Genomic DNA, 22,431 nt, shown 5'->3' on the forward strand with positions numbered 1-22,431 from the left:
TATTCTCAAATCATTGGAGTGCAGAGAAAAACGGCAATAGGCTGCTTAGGATCATTTCCTGGCAGCGGCTGCAACTGTCCCAATAAATACTGGTAGTGGAAGCTGCTCGGGCACACAGCTTGAGGGTGTGAGTGCGTACGGGTCCCACCGCAGTCAACGCTCTTCGAATGATCTTTCAGTTATATTTCATAAACCACTGTATCGGTAATGCCTGGTCAAGAGTGTTCAGTTTGTAAAACAAGCTGGATGTTTAGGCGGCGTCACCCGATTTTTGGCAATTTTGGTGAAAATAGCATTCTGTTATTATTAAGCAAAAAAGCAGTGCCACGGTGACATCTGAAGTCTGCTGTTGAGCTATATGGGCCGTGTGGTAAGAGCCAGTCCAGCCGTGACCTTTACTATTACAGTGTGAGTCCAATCTGGTAGAGTTACTCACTTAGCCCGGGAGAAGAGGCTCCTGGAGTCAGCTAGTTGGATGATTGTGACTGGCTGCGCGGTTTCCCGCTGAGTGTAAATCACAGGAAGAAAGAGAAAGGCATGGATATTTGTGCTTGCGTGAGCGTGCATGTATGAATATGTGTGTGCCCTTCTTGATGTCTTTTTATGTGTGTGTGTGTGTGTGTGTGTGTGTGTGTGTGTGTGTGTGTGTGTGTGCGTGACTCTCAGGCCAAGAAGCAGTAAGGCCCAGCAGGCCAGGAAGGCATGGAGGAGGGGGGTGTGACAGTTTAGTGTGAGAAGGGGAAATGGCATGGTGCTACTGAAGCTAGTCATCCGTCTGCTGTGACACCCAGCGTGCGTGGAAGATGTCCCCGGGACTCTGCAAGGCAGAGAGGAAGTGTGGCCATGCAGAGGAGTGGGCGGCAGAGTGGAAGCGTCATTCTGTGCAAGTGTCACTCTGTCTCTGGTTCCTTTTACTGTCTGTCGCACATGGACGCTGTATCTGTACTTCTCGCTGTCGCTTTCCAAACGTCTAGTCAAACGGACAATTTTTCTTCCTCTTGTAGGACCTTACCACTTATTGTTGCGAATGAGAGGACAGAAACGTCCAGCTTGTGCCACTCCAAGTGATAGTGGTACAAATGAAACAACCAAACCTACTGATAAAAAAAAAAAAAAAAAAAAGACTTCCACACAAAATTGTGTCTTGTGTGGATTTACATGTGCAGGTACAAATTTACCACCACCACTGTTTATTTTTCGGGGTTTTTTTGTTGTTGTTTTTTCTGCGTGAATACCAAAAATACTGACAAAAATTCAGTTTGCAAAATACATATTTTTCTTGTCTAGGTGACAAAACTGCAATTCTGATTTCCGCCCACCAAGGACTCACAACACTTTAGACTGTTGCATTGCCTTACATTAAGAAAGTTACAATGTTTAGAGCATAAACTAGCACCAGAATGTGCACAGGTAAACAAACAGAACAGTACTTCTAATGGAATAGAGACAAATCAGTTCCACGAAGGCCGACCCGTTCCGTTTCAACAATGAAAGACACCTTTCGAGATGATATTTTTTTGGCCAATTACACAATCTGAAATTATCGAGTTGCTGTATGTCCACAGGTTTTAAATACACAGCTAAAATATACAGTGTATTTACAGTACATGAATGAATAGGGGAGAGTGCCCTTGTGTCAGGGACAAAAGAACCATGTTAAAAGGACATTTTGAGCCTTAGCACTGGCAAATAAGATATTCATAGTGTAAAACAAAACAAAAGAAATTATAATGTTGCTCTGTCTTGTCTTTTCTTTTTGAGTTTTTTTTAAATTTTGCAACATCATCATGTGATATTATACTTTAGGTGGCGCTGGCACATCCTGGTCACAGCTTGCACTGTAACTGTGGATGTACAGACATCAGATACTTTTGATACTGAGGAAAATGTCAAGTTTGGAGGATTACGAGGCATCTTATGAGATGCTTTATATTATGTATATTATTTATTATTAGGTTTTATATGATTTCCAGTGGTGTGAGAAGTACTCACATCCTTTTTACTGTAGTAACAGTAGTACTAGTACTAGTGTAAAAATACTGACATTTTCTCTTTATAAGTGAAAGTCCTGCATTCAAAATGATATTTATGTATACTCATAAGTAGATTTGCAGTCCCAAAACTGAAGTACTTTCCATGGCCCCATTCAGAGTGTTACATTATTATAACTATCAGGGGTTTTTTTTGGAATATTATCATGGATACAACAAGTAAGTAGCATTTTAATGTGGGTGAGGTGAAGCTCACTTTAAATGATGTATACACTTTTTGGGGTAGTTTAATCTGCAATAGTGCACCATATTTTACAAACTGACCCAATTTTTTTACTTGTCAAATCTTAATTTGTGAAGTCAAGTCCGGTCTAATAAATGCAGTGGAGTAAAACTATATTACTTATACTGAATTGTAGTGGAGTGTAAGTCAAAAGCAGCATTAACTGAAAATACTCTTGTAGAACAAATACTTCAAAAATATAACTAAGCATGATTCTTGAGGAAATGTACTTCGTTACTTTCCACCTAAGCAGACATCACTGGAAAGAGTAAGTCACGCTGGTTCCGTCAGTATGTGTGTAATCGATCCACTGGATTCTGATGATAAATCATTCCCTCTCTCTTACAGCATTTGATTATACTTTGTCATGCCCACCCTCACCTCTACCCCCCCAGCTCTAGTTATTAGTGGTGTTACCTTCAGTATCAAGTTTCGCGCAGTGGGTGACCCAGTTGGGAGAGGGAGAAAGACAAAGAGAGACAGAGAGACTGAGGGGGGAGCCAGAGTTGCTGGGTTTTTAATGGCTCCTTGTTGCCAAGTGTGGCCACGAGCCCCCAGTGCACAGACAAGGCCTAACCAAAAGCCCCACACCGTGTGAGTGACAGCATCAAAGTGCACCAGCATACTGCGGGGATTTCTCCCAGCTTTCTGATTTCTTCACAATTAAAATGGGCGCAGGAATCGAAACACAAGCCGTGATGGTTTGTTCCTGCTCTATATTTTCTCTCTCTCTCCTTTCCCTCTTTCCTCCCGTAAACAACATGAGCGCTTCCCCCGTTTGCCTGTTATGTTTGTGTACATTATTTCCCAACCCTTAGGAGGCCCAGAGGAGGAGAGGGGGAATTAAAAAGGGAGAGAAAGAGCTGAGCGGTGAAAGTGTAGAGAAGACACTGAGGCAAACGCTGCTGAGAGGCAAACATCGGGACAGTGTGTGAGGGAGCTGTGTTTTCGCACTATTTTTGTTTTAAGAGTGTTTTAGCGTCTAGGCCGACACTATGTCAAAAAAATAAAAAATAAAAAAGTGCCGCTGTGTGAAAACATCTTTTTGGAATACAGTAGACAGTATGTCCCACAGCAACAGCAGCTGACCACCAAACTATAAACTCAGCTGGAATGATTTGCCATGCTTACAAATAACACAGTAGCTCGTCTTTGCTCGGTGACATTAAACTTTTCCCCCCGTCTCTTTCTCTGCTATTACTTATTTTGCCATAAATACTTCAAACACTACAAACTCATCCAAAACATTATTTTGGAGGGTCTGGAGGCTTAAACTGTAGCTGGGTAAAAAAAATTATTTTTCAGGGTTGTACTTTCTATCTTCATTTCTCTCCCTCCCATTAGCGGATTGGCTACTCAAGAGCTGTGTACTGTCAAGGGAACTGCAGAACTCTGTACGAGCCAGAATGATGGAAATTACTTTTCTGGCTCCTCTGCGTGGCACTTGTACGAGGCCAGGAGTGTATTTCAAATGTAATTGAGTTTGGTGCGTTCACAAAGGCAAAACGATGTGTTTGTGGACCAAAACAATGCACATGATTGTACTTTTGGATACACGGCCAAACTTTTAACCTTCACCTGGAACTGGTTGGCAATGATGTATGAATGTTTTTGTTTCATACTTGCAAACACCCCCCCCCCCACCCCAAAAAAAAAGGGAGTCCAAAGCTCCTCCATTTGGCTTTGATGTTATTAAATGAAAAGACCTCAGGTTGCAGGGAGTATACTGGCACTTGCTCAAAGCATCATACTCGACAGCTACCATTGGGAACACACCAAATTACATTTTTTTTTACTGCCAGCCTAATGACGGCGATGACCTCACGGAGTAAATGCAAAGTTAAACTTTTATTTGACACAAGCTCTTAGACAATGTTCCTGATCCTGTGCCGTCCTTTCGTTTTTCATCCACCCGTACCGACAGTGCAGGTCAATAGGTTTGGCCACCCCGTTTCTGTGTATGTAAGCATTTTTGCCAGCATCTGGAGCGACTAAATGGATATTGGAAGCTGTTGCTGGAGCTGAAAGAATGTTGGACAATGGTTGAGATTGATGAGTGTTTGGGCGCTTTCCCTGTGACCCCACCGCATCTGGCAGGAACAAAGTCAGGCAGGTGTGACAGCCAGCATCCATCTACTAGTCAGCTGTAATAGGGAGGAGGCATTTGTACAGACACACACACACACACACACACACACACACACACACACACACACACACACAGAAACGCACATTGTGCAAAAATGTACAAACACTACAGCCTGTGTTTTCCACGCATTTTTGCAGGCAAGGATGAACATACATACTGTATCTGTCACATACACACACACACACACACACACACACACACACACACACTAGCCGGAAAGCGAGGCAAGTGTGTGCACATTCATTCAGGCACATACACACCCTAAGACACACATACTGACTGCCTTACTGGCAAGCTTCACTGTGTGTCTTTCCAGGAAGGAGTCGTTTTGTGATGCTGAATTCCTTCAAATGTCTGCGAGCGCTCATGTCTTATTATGGGAGACAAATGGCATGTCGTACCAACGCTGTGTCTCGACTTGTTAGCCCCGGACATGACATCTATCGCAACACATTTTCACTTAACTGTGTCCTCCTCCGTTGGTCGAGCATGTGGAACATTCAGAGAGCGCACATGCTTAAATAATGATATTAGCCTGTTAGTGTGATAGAGGTCTCTGACCGTATATACAATTAGAAACAAAAATCTTCCATGACAAATTTTACAGAAAGCTTTAAAAGATTATTAATTTGTTTTTAAAGATAGTGTCTTCTGTAAATTAGCATTAACAGACAACACTGATCCTCACCTCTCCTCAAGAATCCTCAGATTTTGGCACATCTTAGTCTGAGATTTTACCAATACAGTGAGAGGGAATGGAATTTCTTTTGCGGCTTTTACCGCACTGAGAATTTTAGATTTAAAAAAAAAAAGCAACATCCCTGTACAGAAACAGTGCCCTTATTACTCTGGTCAATCCACAGAGCACCCTGTCAACAGTTTTCAGTGGTTTCAATGTTTTCCCAAACTGCCGATTGAGTGTTCTGCTGGTTATTCAGTGACAACTGGTACATTTTGTTCTGTGATGAGATGTTGCCGTTGGTTTTTTTTTTTTTTTATTAATGTAACTGTGTTCATCACAGTGTTCATCACAAACAAAATATCATTCATTTCCAAATTTCAGAGGTAGATGTGTACGAACCTAAGCAAATCAAACCAACACCATCTGCATGGATGACTATGACTCCAGATATGAGAACCATTGTCCAAGATCTCTTCTGTCCATCTCATCTCATCTTTCTTAAGGTTTTGAGATTTAACAATCAATATGTATCCATCCAGCTTGAAATATAAACAGATCCATGCTGTCCGTCTTAATCATCTCATCACAGACAAAAACTAAGCAGGTATGATACTACTACTACTACACACACTTAGCTCTGGTCAGGAGGGCTTCTTAGGTTAGTATTCTCAACACCTCCTTATACTAGTCTTTCACTGAGGTTGCATCTTTAGAAATCCAAAATTTAAGGAGTGCCACATATAACAATTCCATTTAGTTTTGCATTATATTGCAAATCTTAGTTATTTTTGACACTCTCCACCCAAGCTGCGAGGGGGAAGTGACCCCAAAATCATATCCATTCCAGTAACTGCTCCATCTTTCACTTCTCTCCAAAAGTCCTGGGTCCTATTTCCAGAACATGCGCTCATGTAAAAATTGATGAACCATGTTTGATACATTGAACTGAATCTAAGACCAGCTTGCCTTTTAATAACACTGTACAAGTCAGCATGTGTGCTAGCTTTGAAGAACACCTTAACAAACGTCTTCGGGATCAAACGGACAGTGGGCGGCTGTGGCTCAGGAGGTAGAGCCGGCCGTCAGCAAGATACTGAACCCCAAACTGCCCCTGATGTTTGTTGCGTGTGTAGAAAGCGCCGAATGTATAGAAAAGAGAGCTGTGTGAATGTGTGTGTGAATGGGTGAATGTGGCAGTAGTGTAAAGTGCTTTCAATGGTCGATAAGACTAGAAAAGTGCTATATAAGTGCAGTCCATTTACCATTTACAGCGATGAACACAAAAAAAGGGACCAGGTTAAAAAAATAATGCAAGTGACAGTACATGTAATTTCCTAAAACAAAAAAGTGGCTTAAGTGTTAAGTTACTCTTTAAATTTTGTTTCTCTATCATTATCACAGCAAAAAATAGTAGATGTGTTCCCAATTATTTATTACCATTTATATATCATCTATGTTGTTTTGCAATTTATTATTGCATTACTTTTTTTTTTTTTTTTCCTTTTTTAATTGGGATAAACAAACCCTCAGTGCTGGGGATCATAAAATAATTTTGTTACCCAGTCTACATGCTGTTTCTAGATGGTGTTTCTGAAGGTTTCTACCCTACCAAAATATGAATAAAAGACACTAAAAGCAGTTTTTCCCTGTGTGTGGTGAAAATATAAGCCTTCAAAAATGTCGCATATTTCAACTTGAATACGGTATTGTTGAAGATATATGTAAACATGATGGCTGGCCTGCACTGATGCATTCACTCCTGTTCCAAATAACTCAGTCAGACCTGTTTGTGTGTGTCAGGATGATGGTGACATTTAAGGGGCAGGGCCTGAATGCAGTCATGCAGGTTCTCAGAGAGATGCAGTAAAAGCATCTCTCAGCCGGGTGGTCTACGCCACCATTGTTAGAGTGCCTTACTGTGTCAAGCCCCAGGGTACCGGCCCCATCCTCCCGCCTGTGCACCCATCATCACCTCCGCCACCACCATCACCGCCACCGCTCCCCTGCCTTCGTTGGCATGGAAAATCCGCCATGAGCCTCTCCTCTGATGTAAATCACAGGTAGGGGAAATGTGAGCCCGGCTGATGCAACGGCACTGTGCCGTGAAATCTCTGTTGACATTACCGAGGGGCGATTCCAGAAAAAGACACAGAGCGAGAGCAGGAGAGGAGGAGTGGAGTGATAAAGAGAGAAAGGGAGCGAAAGAGAGAGAGATGTGATGAGATGTGAGTATTTCAGGGAGTAACTTTTGACTTTTTTACTTTTTGACTCACTGTCTTGTCTTTGTCTCCAGGTTAATGGGCTGAACTCAGTGAGCTGCATGGTTTCATCCCCAGTCTCTCATTGAGATTTGGCATGTTTAATGATTTTTTTCCTCCCGCTTTTAAAGGGTGACACACAGAAACTACCTGTTTTTATTGGTCTTAAAAAAGCCCCTTCAATTCAGCTGCTGGATCTTACAGTACTTAATGCCCCATAGGCCTAACCTGTTTTCTTACCTTTCTTTGGGTTACCTTTTAAAAGACAAAGATTGATTTTTTTTTTTTTCCCACTCTGGCAGCTTTGCTATGTGATAGCAAGAAGTGGAAAGATGAGGGTAACTTGGAAATGAAGTGAAGGTAACATGGTAATCGGCGAAATGGGTTACGTGACGCACTTTCCATGCCCACTCCCCCTTTCCAAGCACCGAGGGGAAGAGTAAATGACTTTTACTTTAGTGTATGACAATATTTAGTTGTACATCATCTCAAGTGTGGCATTCTATGAGGGCTTTGATATCATTTATCTTGCTGCTTCCTGGTTTTGTGTTACTGGACTGGTGCAGCGGGCTGTAAAATTTGGCCCTTTTTTCGCCAAGGGATATGATTATGTAAGCGAGAGAGGCCTTGGATATTTTTCTAATGTGGCGGAGGAAGGCTGGGGGATTTTGTCTCTGAGCGACGTGGTAATGCACTCGATGGTCCTCTGTGTAGGGTGAGGGAAGGGATAAAAGGAACGTGTCATCGCTGTCCGCCGCATAAGACAACAGAGATGACTCTCTCTCCGCTGCCTTGTCTACTTTTTTCTCTGCTCCTTGTTCCTTTGCTCTCCCTCCCCCCTCCGTCTCCAGGTCGGTGTTCCAGACAGAGTGTGAAACATGTATAGTGGCATCATGACACACAGAAGGAGTGCTTGTGCTTGTAGTAGCCGTCCACTCCAAGGTGATCTGACATCTTAAAGCGGTGCTCTGCGCTATTGCACATTCACTCAGACAAGCGTGTTGACGTCGGTGCCTAGCCAGAGGACCCCTCCTGTCCCCCCTTACCAGTCTGTAGCCGACTGCCAAGTGCTTCGACGAAGAGGATGGCTTAATTGTTTCTGCCATAGCCATGCCTCTTCTTCATTTTTCTCTCTTTCCTTCCTAATCCCAGGGACGGGAAAATGGAGCTGTTATTTGCATGTCTAATGATACTCGATATCACAGGCCTCTCAAAGGAGAACGCACAGATGATTATTAATATAGCCAATGAAGCCCTCATTTATACTGCCTTTTGTTCTTAGGCCCGGGCAAATACTGCTTTCCAATACCTGCCTATTAAAAGCCGTATCGCCATGGAGAGATATGGTGGCTTTGAATGTGGACAAACTACAGCAGACACATGCAGAGCCTTTGTGTGTCTCTCTCTTTATCAGTTTGGATGCTGGCATAAGCTGCTGATGTACAAAAAAGATACTTAGTCAAAATAATGTTGCTGGGATATTGATTCTACTGCAGATGAGATCAATACTCCTATTCTTAGATGTTTTACACCTACAGGTCATGATCCTTTTTTTTTCTTGGCAGCGACTGGCTCACACCATAAATCTGATAGTCTGACTTGAGCTGTCTTTTAATGATGGAGCGGACTGTGGCATTCAGAGTTACAAACATCTGACTGATCACTTGCATTCACTGAACCTTAACAATTAATATAAGACGAGTGGAGACTTGCTATAAGACAAAAAAAAAAAAAAGTGCTAAGCCAAAGTTGTCAGAGCCCATTATTCAAGACCCTATACAGACAACTTTTATGTATACCTGCAGGAATTTTCATCAGCAACAATGCATGCCTTTCCAGCAGTGGCAGTTGGCATTGAAACTGGCTAATTTGCAAGGCTTCTCAGGTTGAGAACAATGACTTTGACAGCTAGAACAGGCACTGTCGAGCACATCTGCATTTTTCCGCAGGAATAAGCCCCAAATAATGGCTCCAACACTGCAGGTCTTCCAATTATGGAAATTTTTGCACGTCTATATATACTATGTATGAAACACCTCTTGAAACGCTGATTGGAATGCAAAGAAAACGAGGACCGATTCTTGTCCCCTGCAGGTTTGTTCACAGTTTTTTTAAATGATTATTTTTTAAAGTTTAAATCCTCCCTCTCACATTTGGTACAGTAAGTACAGTACACGATTTAATATGAAACGTGTTGTGTTCTCACACTTTGGCAAGGACAGCTTTCAAAAAGGAAAGTAACTAAGTACATGTACTTTACCTAAGTATTGCCTTTTCATGCATTAGAGGAAAAAGTAATAGCTAATACAAACTTTTTATAAAAAAACCAACGATCAGCGTGTAAACAATGATTCCTATAAATTAAAATACCCAACAGAATACAAAGTAGTTAAAATACTTTTTTTTTCTAATAATTTGGAAGGGGCCACTCTGAATATTTTTACGCTTGATACTTTATACTTTGTGTCTGTACTTTAAAGCAAGATTTGAAATAGAGGACTCTTACTTGTCATAGAGTATTTGTATAACGTGGTATTGCTGCGTTTAAGGTCTGTACAAAACGTTTTGGGGTGATGCAGGGGACTTAACCTTATGTCTCACTTTGTAAAAGGGCAACGGCCTCCACAGGGTTATTAATGTTTTCTTTGAACCCTCCTCTTGACTAGAAAAAACAGGTCAAAATAATATATAATATTATAATATATAAAAGTGTTACATTTATCCAACTTGTTTAATTGAACGAGATGCAAATAAAATATAACTTTTCATACAGCCCCTTACTAAAGTCTAGGATATGAGCACTTCTTCCAGCAATGCTACTTTCAAATATTCTAGTAATCATTTTCTATACTAGCTAGGACTTTCCTTTTCTGCTTTACTTTGCCAAACATGAGCTCCAGCAACTCGGCCACGTAACTCTCCCGTCACCATGTGTTGTTTGTGACATTTAACAAGATCACAGGATCGCATGTTTGACAGATGAGTTTGTGATACTTATCCGCATCAAAACTCATTCACTCAGTGGTTAAACCATGAGCAAAAAAAAAAATAAAAAAAAAAAAAAGGAATGAAAAAGAGCCTGTGAGAGAGTGAGAGAAAAAGGGCGAGAGGAAGGGAGGGAGTGGAGGGGGGAGTAAAATGTTGAAATATGAATTACAAACCCGAGCGGCACCATCTGGACCGAGAAAACACACATCATAGTGGAGAGCCGGCACACTGAATTAGACTTGCTACGGGATCCATCTGCACCTCGTGAAATCAATCTCATTCGTTGATTTGATTAGGTCAGCCGCACAGAAGAAAGAGAAAACTGTTGTGCTCCTTGATTAAGCTTGTTTTGTCTTGCGCCCCTTCACACCCACCCACCTTCAGCATGCTGTGTATACCGATGAGTTTGGGGCCCACAGGTAGGGTAATGACAGTAGTGGAGGTTAATGCTAAAAAATCTCCCTCTATTTAACACGCAGCATGTGCGCCACAGCCCCCGTAGCTGAGCTCATTTACACTTTTTCACGGCTGTCTCTTTATTATTAAGAACATTTCTTACTTTTTTGTTTGCTTGTTTTGCTGGATTCACAGCCTTTTCTAGCAAAGGCTTCATTCTGGCGGCAGAGCTCTTCAGGAGATACATGCGGAGCTGCCATGGATCGGACACGAATTCTTTTTTTTTTTCTTTTTTTTTTAAATTTACGTTGTTTTTTTTGGAGCTGAGATTGTATGGGGGCACATATCAATGAACAGGCTGGATGTGTAATGCTCTCTTGTTCTAACAACAGGATGTAATGAGCAGGTAGTAAAAATCTATACTGAAGATTGCTTGCATACAATGGGTCATTCATGAAGTGAGAGCTGATGTAGCTGACAGCCCGGATGTATTATGCTGAATTGTTTTATTTTTCCTATTTCTTATTCTCTCTCTGCAGTGACACTCCCGTGATTAAAATGCATCCCCCCATCGCATCCACACTCACAAACAAAAGGCTTTTCATGGGTGGCTAAATCTAATTGTGTTGCCCTCTTGTACTAAAGGTAGCTGCTTTGACTTATTCTCAAAGAAGAAATAATTGCTCTGGTGGCCATGAATGCAACACATGTGCCATTGCTCAAAGTGCAGGGATGGACACAGCACGCATTAGCCCTGATTGACCTCGGTGCAGATTGCACACAAATCCAGTACAAATTGTCTACTTTTTTTTTGTGTTTGTCTCATTAATTTACGATTGTCCAAAAGGAAAACAAAGCCGAATGAAAGCGGAAGGCGAAATCCTGCAGATGATTCAGTTCTCTGCAAAATGGAAAAAAAAAATGTGTGTAGGATGTAGAAAAGGTACACCACCGGTAGTCTCTGCACTGATTGTAATTACTTTACCTTTTCCGAGTGGAGCTGGCTTCAATTACAGACCATCACCTTGTATGTGGGTCATGACACCATCTCTTTCCCAGTGTCTGCAGTGATAATAAATGAACAGGAAAACATGCGAGGCACTCTTTACCCTTTTTGGCCTCCATGAATATTACGTCTGACCTCTCAGGAGAGCCGTATTGATTATTGTTCTATTGCAACAGATGCCCACAAATCCCCACGGATTTAATTCCTTTGTGGCGAATGCAAGGGAACAATTATAGATAAGGTCACATTTAAAGAGTTTTATTCTAACTGACTTATAAGCAGAATCTATATTTGTTCACAAGAGAAGTAAAACTTAATGAATCTCAAGCTATTTAAGCATTTACTTTCAATTTGGCCTTATTTGTACTCTGAAAAAATTAGGCAATATTTATTCAATACACGATATTTCTCAATGAAACTTATTTTCCATGTTCCAGCACTGCCGATGTGGTCTGTTGTGGTTCACACCAGAAGGGAACTTTTCTGTCCGGTTTGATTAAGCACTACGTGCCATGAGACAGACTGGAGGGAAAATGTTCCCAAGAATAGCTAAGTGTATCATATATCATGCATCGCACCATCTGTTCTGTACATTCAAAATGTTATTGCAATATTTAGAATTACAGATTATTCATGTAGGTGTAATTAACAGAGTCGAAATCCAACAAATGGGTGGAAACTACAATTAATTTCCAGACATGTTTGAGCATAATCTATCTAGAGTGACTATTTAGGCTACAGTTGCCTGAGGGTGTACAGATGGGGGAAAAAAAAATGGTAAGTCTAATTTTAACAGTTTTGGCAATGAATTACCCCTTGTTGATCCCTCGTTGTGGTATGAAGCTCTCTTGAATGAATTCCTTGGATCGGCTCTGTAAGACAGGGCCACACTGACCAGATGAGGATAACTGGACCATAATAAAGGACTGAACTGAATAGAAAAAGGTCAACATCTGGCTGTTACAAAAGGTGCTATGTAAACTAGTCCACACAGCGCATGGCCTTGGGGTTCCCATACATTTTACATAACAACATGCAGTCTACTGCATATTTCATGGTTAACATGACATTTACCCCCCTAGTGCGATTGCCTGGTTTGGTCCTGCAACCTTGGTTAAATAAGCCTGTCATCTCTACCACATCAGGATCGTGCTAAACATGACATTTAGAGTCAACATAGTTATGCATTATACAGCACATTTCCATGCTGCTCTATGTCTGCCAGTTTACATCATCTGCTACATTAAATGTCATCAAATGTTACATACTTTATTATTATAAATGGAAAACTATGTACTAAAGTAAATAAGGACAAATTTGAGGTACTTGTACTTTTATTTTATATTACATACATATATTATTCTATATATGTTATAATAAATTATTTTTACAGAAATATTACAATCTTTACTCCACAGACAAACAAAATAGTGGGCCTCACAGATCAATAATCGTCTTGTTTATTGTGGGGCAATATTGATTATTGATCTGTGAGTGCCGGTATTCGGTTTGTCTGTTCAGACTGCTGTGTCCGTGCACCAGATACATTGTTCAAGATTTGGAGCTGTGCACGCTGCTACTCTCTGCTACTATTTACTCCACACCGTTATTCTCACGGGTACTAGTTACCTGTTACTTTTAAGATTGACAAGCTACAAATCAGACAGCGACAACAATACAATGCTGCTGTTGCATCAGTAATAACAGTCTAATAATGTCATATATAATAACATATCAGTCACAGTGGCCATATTTCTGCAGAAGGAGTACTTTTACTTTTGATAGTTAAGAACATTTCGCTGATAATAGTGCTGTACTTAAGTCGAATTGTGAATGCAGGACTTGTAATGGTGCATTTTCACACTGTAGTACCGGTAACTTGACTCAAATTAATTTGTATTTTTGCAGATGATATTTAGAAAAAGAAGTAATCTCTGACCCTTATCAAGGACTGAGGCAGATTTCGGGGAAGGCAGTCCAACGTACTGTGCGCGGTCTCTTCTAGCAGACAGTAGCTGACAAGTTGCATCACAGTCACGGCATCTCCTCCCTCTCACCCTTCGCTTCAGCCTCCCTCTCCTTCTCCAGTCCTACTCATACATACATAGGAGGAGCACAAGTCCTATCTACCGTTTGCCCTGACAAGGAGCAAAATCATTAGTTCCCTCTGTAGGGCTTCCACTTAAGCATGTGGAACCTAGGCCCGATGCAAGGGGCGGGTGGGCGGGCGGGTGGTGGGGCGGCCGGAGGTGGGAGTAGGATCTGTAGAATCGTCCTCATTAGGGCACAGTGATTGTTCAAGTGATTGCTGTAAAAGCTCGTCTTCAGCAGCGACTGACACATTTCCTCCTCCGCTGACAGGATGAGCAGTCCCATGCAGCCCCTGATTGGGAGCTGTGGTTGGCAAATGGAGGTGTGCATGTGTGTAGGTGCGCGTGCACATGGGCCTGCACAGCAGTACAGGCAGGAAGCGGAGCGCACTGCAAAAACACTGCCATGGGATCATTTCTACAGTCAGCCATCATCCTGAACTGCAGCCTCAAAATATATGGATGTCTTTCTTTTCACCAGCCCGAGTACAGCGACCAAGGCAAGATTCGTCATCACTTTCCCAGCCCGTATACACACGCTGCACTCGGTGATGGTATTAATACTTCTCTATGATAGATTCTGTTTACATTCATACAATAATGCAATCACTGTTTACATTGGTTACAAGTAGAGTGAAACTACACATGACGACTGTCGTACATTTCAGTATTTATTATTCAAGGCCTCACTCCATTACCGCTGTTTCTGGTCAAATTCAAAACAAACACGGGCCAGGCGATGATCCATGCGTCTAAACGCCCTTCACTCTGTGCTCAGAATGTTGTATTGGTGTTTTGCGACTCCACTCCACAGTGTGGCACATAATCATCATGACTACAGTATGTTGCCATCCATTATCTCCGGTTTCCTGAATGCCACTGTCAATGTCACTGACTGTTTGTGATGTTTTAGTTGCCCAGGAAACTCAGTTAATAACAGGGACTTGTTACAGATCCCCCCCCCCCCCCCCCGTTCAGTAATTGTACTCTTTGATGACCATCTGCACACTCCAGTGCGAACGGCTGCTTAAGAAGTGGGTGACCAGGGCATTTAGAGGCGACGGCCAGCTCACCTCAACTTTCAGAGCATGTAGAGTTAAAGTGGCAGATTCTAGCCAGGTGATGACTGAATGCAGGACTTTTCTTCTTTTTGTAAAGCAGAGGATTTATCCTATAATTTTCAGCTATTCACCTATACTTTTTGTTAATCTGTCAACCCGAATGCACTATGGCTTACGCTACCTAGATGTCTAGTGTGGTAACTTCATTAAAATGTCCACAAGAAGAGGCATCAATACTCTGTATTTTTACATACTTGAATGAAGAGGTATTGATTTTTTGGGGAGGAATCTGTCTCCCTTCGGGTGGAAAATATTAGAACACAAATGTTTCAGGCGCACCGTTTTTGTGTTTCGTCACTGTCAGATCTAGGAAGCACTTTCTCCCCCTTTGTTTATCCTTGCAGTTAAATGTTATAGTTTCACCACTGACTTCATGACTTCACATCCCAACTTTGCATAGATGAGGCATTCCTAAAGGGCTTAGTTCAGCAGCCTACTATGTATGACTATGTTATCAGACTGTGGCTGTTTCTGTGGCATTCCCGGTCTTGTAACATACCGTACATCTGAGCTGCCAGTGGCGCTCTCAGTGACCAGTAAGTGGAGCTCCAGATTTGGTCAGTGTCAATGTTGATTCAGTATAGTCGGTTCATTTTACAATTTCGTCGATAAAGCTTAGTTCATATATGTACTGAACACCTGTAGCGTGGCCGTCAGGAGCGGTGAAATGACTAGTTTTATAAAACACAATATAAACTAGACATACTTGCGATGTATGAACCAGTACGAACCCTCAGTTCTGGTGAGATAGGTTTTATTTTTTTGTGCTCCAAGCTGCTGGACCAGCCTGCCTCAGGATCTGACAGCAGCTGAAAATGTTGACATCTCTAAATGTAAACTTAAAACCTACTTTTTTAGCATGTTTTGAGTACAGTGACTTTTATTATTTATTTATTTTACTACTTATTCAGTATTATTGTATTCTTAGTTTTTAAATGCTTTTTGTTTTTGTTAATTTACCCTCATCATTTCTATGTTTTCTACGTATGCAACTGTTTCACTGTTTATATTTCTACTCTTGTTATTGAGTTGTTAGTCACCCGTAAAGCGTTTTGAATTCCATTAACCAGTATATAAAAAGGTGCCATACAGCTTAAGTTTGATTTATTGATTGATTGATTGATTAATAGAGGGCGAAAGAGTCCAACTGAGACCCTACCTGATCATGGTGAAACCAAAGTAATATATACAAATTCATACTGATAAACAAACAACTAGTAACTGTACTAAGATCATCTAAACTCAAAGTGACACCAGCTAAAGTCCATTTCATATTAAAAAGTGCACTCTCTCACACATTTGCCTTTATATGGTTATGCAACTTATTCAACATTAATGTGCTTGACAGTTCATTCTTGACCTTGGAAACGGTAGGTGACAAAACATTCTCAACTTAAGGTTCACTTACTCACTTGTTCTGGAGCTTTTGATCGTATTACAAAGTCCTCATCCGCAGATTTAGTTTGCTCAGTTGCCATGGATTTACAAGTGTTTAAACATTCCAAGACTGACTCAAAAGTTGAGCTTGTCAGTTCATTCCGACCTTGAAAAAAGATCCAGAATGAGCATATTCAGACATATTTTAAGCCTTTGGCATTAAAGGGTGACCTCACCTGACAGTATCAGAGCCAAGTGAAGTAGTGGCGTGTCAGTGCCGAGCACGTCAGGATTAAATTGCTGCGGCCTCGCTAAAAAATATGCACTGTATGATGTATGGCACAACCAAATTCAGAAAGCAGGCTAAAATAGTCAGGTGGCCACCCTACGAGGGAAATATAGACACATGCGGTCATATAAGATGAGCTGCAGGCATCCCGCTACATACAAGAAGTCACACATAGATCAAGAAACTCCGTGACAGACCATCATTAATTTGAGCTCATTTAAAGAGTTTCTCAGTGTGCAGGATGTTGTGAGGCAGTTGTGTTAATGAGCTACATCCTTCATGTGAAATGATGGCACAATTAGGAAAACAAAAGTGCAAGGTGTGACAATTTAAGTGAATATGCTTTGTCAGTGTCTGCAAACAACACCTCAGAGACGGTATATACATAAAAGCTACTTTATAAAAACATTGCAGGGGGTTTAGAGGTCATGATTGTCACGCGCAGATTTTTACCTTCCTATGCTGCACTTTCACCACCTCGCACAGAAATCTCTGTGGACACACCGTGGCAGGAAATGAAATTTAAGCTGCTGAATACCGATGTTTTGATGAGTGCCTGCGTACTCGGTTGTGTGTGTGTGTGTGCAAGTGTGTTTCAGAGGCATGTATATTTAAAAAAAAAAGAAAAGAAATACAAGCTGCGGAGAGGAGGGCTGCCAGCTGTGTCACAGCTACGCTGAACATTGTTGGAATTTTGTTCCACTCGGTGCCTTTCCTCTGCCCTCTGAAAGTCACTCACCTTGGGGATCAAGGGCTTACAAGAAAGGTGACTTACAGTAAAAGAAGTGCTCTATCTGTTTATGTAAACCCTTGTGTCAGAGCCCTGGTGTTTCTCTTTTTCTCTGACCTCTTTCTTTCCGCACCGTTGTATCTGCTGCCCTTCCAATTTACCTTTTTAACTTGAAACAGCAAAAGGTTTTGCCTGTTCTTCTGTCCACAGATGTTTGAATAGCCTTATGTAGCGTTGTCAGACTCATTAGTTATACTCAGCCCATGTGGTGAGTGGGAGCCAACCACTCAGCCTAGCACGTAATGCAGCTTTAGTGAACTAATGAAACTGTAATTACAAAAATAATGAGGAACATGCAGTATTGTCCAGTAACTCTGGGGCTAGTTATTTGTGAGCATGAATCATCGTGTGCAGAGTTTCCTCTTTAATTTTTCATGGATTTCATGATACTTTTCTGTTCTTGCAGTGTTATGGAATTGCCATTCAGAGCACCTCTAGCTTGTTCGTTCTGTGAATTTCAGACTGTAGGGAGCAATATCCCCCACAATTTGTGTTCGTATGATGTACTAGTGATGTTTAACGAGGAACAATGTAGGTTAAGGTCCATTTCCTGTGCTACTTATGAAGTTATTGTCCCCAGCGGGCCTCATTTAGCAAAGTGTAGGCTATGTTGAGCCACGTTTAGTGTCCCTGCTACACTAGTCGCCGCAAAACACGGCAGCAAAAACAACACATTACAGTCATACTGAACACTTTTCTGCATTTACATGGTGAGAATTTCCTAGAATGTGCTGAGCTTATCATTAAGCCCCCCCCCCCCCCGTGTCTGTTTACACACTGGAATCTAGCTGAGGACTCTGCTGCACCTTTTAACTTTCCCATTTGTCTTTGCCTTTTGACTGCAGCTACACACAGACTTGGATGTGGGCAACAAGAACATCAAGTACGTCCTAGCGGGTGAGGGGGCAGGCACCATCTTCGCCATCAATGAGTTAACAGGCGACATACACGCCATGAAGAGGCTGGACCGCGAGGAGAAGGCTGAGTACACACTAACAGCCCAGGTCATTAATGCCGATACAGACGAGCCTTTGGAGCCACCGTCCGAGTTCATCATCAAAGTCCAGGACATAAACGACAATCCACCACAGTTCATTGAAGGCCCGTACCGAGCCTCTGTTCCAGAAATGTCTGCTGTTGGTGAGTCACGAAAGACAGACTTCATTTCTGGCCTCTGCCGCACACAGCAGCCTAACCAGAGTGTGTGATTTCTGAGACGGCTGATCTCTAATAGGCTATTGCATAAAAAAGAGGGAATAAGAACCAGAGCAAATGAGTTTGCCTATTTACAAGCTTGCCCACTATGAGTATCACGGCAAATGAAAATACAAGAATGATAAATAAAATCAAATCACTAGGACTTCACCCATAGCTCAGTGCTGCAACTAACCAATTGGCACCAATGTCAACACACAGCTAGCAAGGCTGCCTGATGCTAATGCTACATCCTCTACAAACAGCCCACTCACAAAGAAGTCCAACTAACAATATGCAAAACATGGACCGAACAATCTTATGTTGTACAATTAAAATACTTACAACTCTTTCACACACAATCTGAGTTCTACAGAAGGCGAAAAAGCACCATTGGCACATTTCAGACATGCTCCAGCAACATCAGCGTATGCAGATACATTGTTTCCCCTCTGAGAAGCATAAAGAATGCTGGTTTCTACTTTGTATAGGTCAAGGGCCATGCGATCTTATCATTTGGACCATTTGGGAATATTTGGAATTTTTATTGCATTCTTTAAGATTTTCATGTGTGCAGTCAGCTATGTGATACAAGCTGGCGATCACTATAATCAAATATTTATGGAAAGATTAGAAGGCTCAGAATGAAATATTTTATAGACAACACTGTAGACAAGGGACTAGCAGTAGGAACCCCTATGGTACCTACTGTACCATAGGGGTACCTCTTTTGTATTAAAAGGCATTGCTTATCAAAATGTCTGTACATGGAGAGTTTTTAATTCAAGATTCATGCATTTTAGTATCATCATAGAGGAAGCAGAAGAAGCCAAATAAAAGCACATGAAGGGTTTGCATTTGAACTCACAAATTTTGATGCTCACTGTTACTCACCTTGAGAGCACTGACTGATGCTAATTGCCATGAGCTACCATTCTACAAGCCCCAACAAACTGGTACACAAGCCACTGCAAACACTTTCCGTCTCACGGTATGCTAATGTATTCATATATTCACATTCTTATCACATCCATGCATTTAAATGACCACTGCGTGATGACCACATAATTCAAATGTATAGCTCGTTTAGGGTAGGCAGAGGCCCGTAATTGGATCAGTACACTGTGGGGTTTTTCTTCAGGGGAGCCATGCCACTGACCCCGCTAGTCAGACTTCAGGTAGACATCTACAATTATCAGTTGCACAAGGCTATGTAGCCCTTCACTCTCTGAAGTGGGACTAATTCGCTCTGATTTCTGGGTACATTAAGACCTCTTATAACCTAAAAAAAACGTGGCTGAAATGTCCGTTCAGTCCATTAGAAAATGTGAATTCAAGAGTAACTAGAACATGTTTCTGGGAAAATTCATACAAAATACCTCCCATAGCAGAAAATCTAAAACCAGTAAACAAAGTGGATAAAAAAAAATTATATTATATATATATATATATATATATATATATATATTTATTCATGTTTTTACATGACTTGTTAAATCTTAAACAGACTACTGCCTCTGTCACACACAATATCCTGCTAACAAGGGTGAGTTTCTATGGAGCCCCAAAACTGACAAAATGTAGTAAAAAGTTACCAAACAAGTCAAAAAAAAAAAAACTGAATACATCAATAAACATGATTAAATGGAGTGTAAAAAGAGATAGAAAACTTTATACTCTTCCTAACTCTTTAATCAGTTGGTTTAAAAAGTAAAGCTCTATATTTTTGCTTAACCACCAATTAGTTGATAAGATAAATTAAAGTTACATTTTTTAACCCATTTTTTTGCTGTTAAAATATAGAGTATCATGCCACCTTGTATGTAATGCGAACCTGCAAGTACAGGAGAGTCATAAAAATTTGATGTTCTCTGTTTTTTTATTTAAATGTGTGTCTATGTGTTAGGAGGGGGCAACGGATGGGATGGGGTAGGGGGCCTAGGAAGGAGGAGGGGGAATATGGTGGAAGGAGGGAGAAAGTTAGAAGAGGAGAGATATATGATATCAATCCTCTCATTTTCTTCTCCAACTTCTCTCTCTCTTCTTTGTCTTTCTTTCCACTCTTGTCATTGTCCTTCCTCTCCATCTTCTCTCTCTCCTCCCCGTCTTTCTTCTTTCGTAGTTTTCCTTCTCCTTGTTCTCATTTTCCTTTTCCTCTTTCCTCTCTGTCCTCTGTCTCTCTCCTCTCTTTCTTCAATCTCTTATTTGCCTCCTTCTTTGCTGTTTTTTCCTCCTTTCTCATCTTTGTTTTCTCTTTGTCTGCTCTTTCTTTGGAGCACCTGTATTCCCTTGAAGCTCTATCTCTGTCATTCTCTTCTTTCCACAAGGCAGGGACGTGGTCATACTCTGTTTTCCAGAAATGCTTGACCCTTTTGGTGTCCACCCGCCGGACATGAAGTTTATTCCTCTTTGTCCTCGATTTTTCTCCCCATCTCTGATATTTTCTGATCGGCTCTTGCTGACTCCAGAGCCGTCATCAGTTTGGGTTTCTCCTGCTCCCAACTGAGCTCTTTGTTGGCCATCTGCTCCGTCAGGGCAGCATTTTCTCAGGCCAGCTCCATTTTGATTTTTTTTGTTTCCAGAAGGGCTTGTTTAAGGGAGGGCAGGAGTCTGCCGGGAGACTGTCCTGGTTTTGACCGTGTTGTCCAGCGTCTTCCACCAGCTCTTGAAGAAGTGACTTAAGGACACAAATGTACATGCAATAAGTTAAATATGGTCCCATCCTACCTTTAGGTACACACAAAAAGACAGAAAGTCATTCCCTTTTATAATTTCCCACCATTGAATGCCCTAAAGTTGATTACATCTTCTTTATAAGAGCACATTAAAATATTTTCCCATTAAGAAGCTAATCTATCTTCAGTCTGTCACAAGACTCTTAGCCACATTCAGCCTCACACCACAGAAGTGACTCCTTTATACTTACAGTCAGAAAAATCCTCAACAATGAGGAACATGTGCTCAGTGCCACTAATTCCTCTTCAGTTTCAGTGTAGGCCTTTGTTTTGGAGTTAAAGTTAAGCTTAATTCTTTTGGTAAAACTCAGAGTATGGTTTTGTTAATCTAACTATAAAATCAACCTTTGCTTAGTCCACACACTCCTTTTATCATGTTGCGGATGTACGTAATGACTTGTGTCTTCATGCATATTAATAAGAATATCCAGGCTGCATCAAGAAGTGAAGAGCTAAACTTTGACCTTTATTATAAATCAAACACTTTTTTCATCCTAGAATAGAACATTTTCTAAACATGAAGTGTAATCATCACTTCAATTTTAACTGTAGCCAAAGACTTTGAACTGCTAAAAGCCATAACTCACACAAATCATCGCTACATAATATCCACAAAACCTCAAGTCATATAAAAATACATCAATTCAAAAAGTCTGTTTCACCTTCTTGTATGTCCCCTATACACATTAAGCACATTACAGAAAGTAATAACTAAACACCAAATATTAAGAACAAAACCTGTTAAAGCACTGCAATATACTATGATGACACACAATGGTAAATCTGGCTGATTATCAGGCTGAAAGTGTGAAAATTGTCCTCTTCTTATTAAAATCATTGTGTTAATGTTAAATAGTTGTATGTTGAAAGTTTAGACCATGATTAAAAGCCCAAAACAATAAGTGTTCTGGCCTAGATAAGTGTAATGCTAAAAATTGTTTGCTAAAACATGAGCTTCTGAGAAAATCTTTGTTGGTTGAGTTGTAGCTTGGCTCCCTGTTATCTGAACAAGGAGTATTAAAGGAGAGATAATAAATTAAAAAAAAAAAACAAAAAAACAGATGTAATATCAAAACGGTTAT

The 22,431-nt window shown here is 41.0% G+C and overlaps 1 protein-coding gene across 2 annotated transcripts in view; it reads left to right on the forward strand.

Moving 5' to 3' along the window:
• Positions 1 to 22,431, forward strand: part of cdh8 (cadherin 8) — a 95,478-nt gene that overhangs the window by 14,471 nt on the left and 58,576 nt on the right. For both annotated transcript variants that reach the window (XM_040138551.1, XM_040138562.1), the window contains exon 2: positions 18,266 to 18,560. In XM_040138551.1, coding sequence (XP_039994485.1) covers positions 18,266 to 18,560 — 295 coding nt within the window. The remainder of the gene's footprint in view (positions 1 to 18,265; positions 18,561 to 22,431) is intronic.

Source organism: Xiphias gladius, chromosome 1 (genome assembly GCF_016859285.1).
Source record: "Xiphias gladius isolate SHS-SW01 ecotype Sanya breed wild chromosome 1, ASM1685928v1, whole genome shotgun sequence".
NCBI lineage: Eukaryota > Metazoa > Chordata > Actinopteri > Istiophoriformes > Xiphiidae > Xiphias > Xiphias gladius.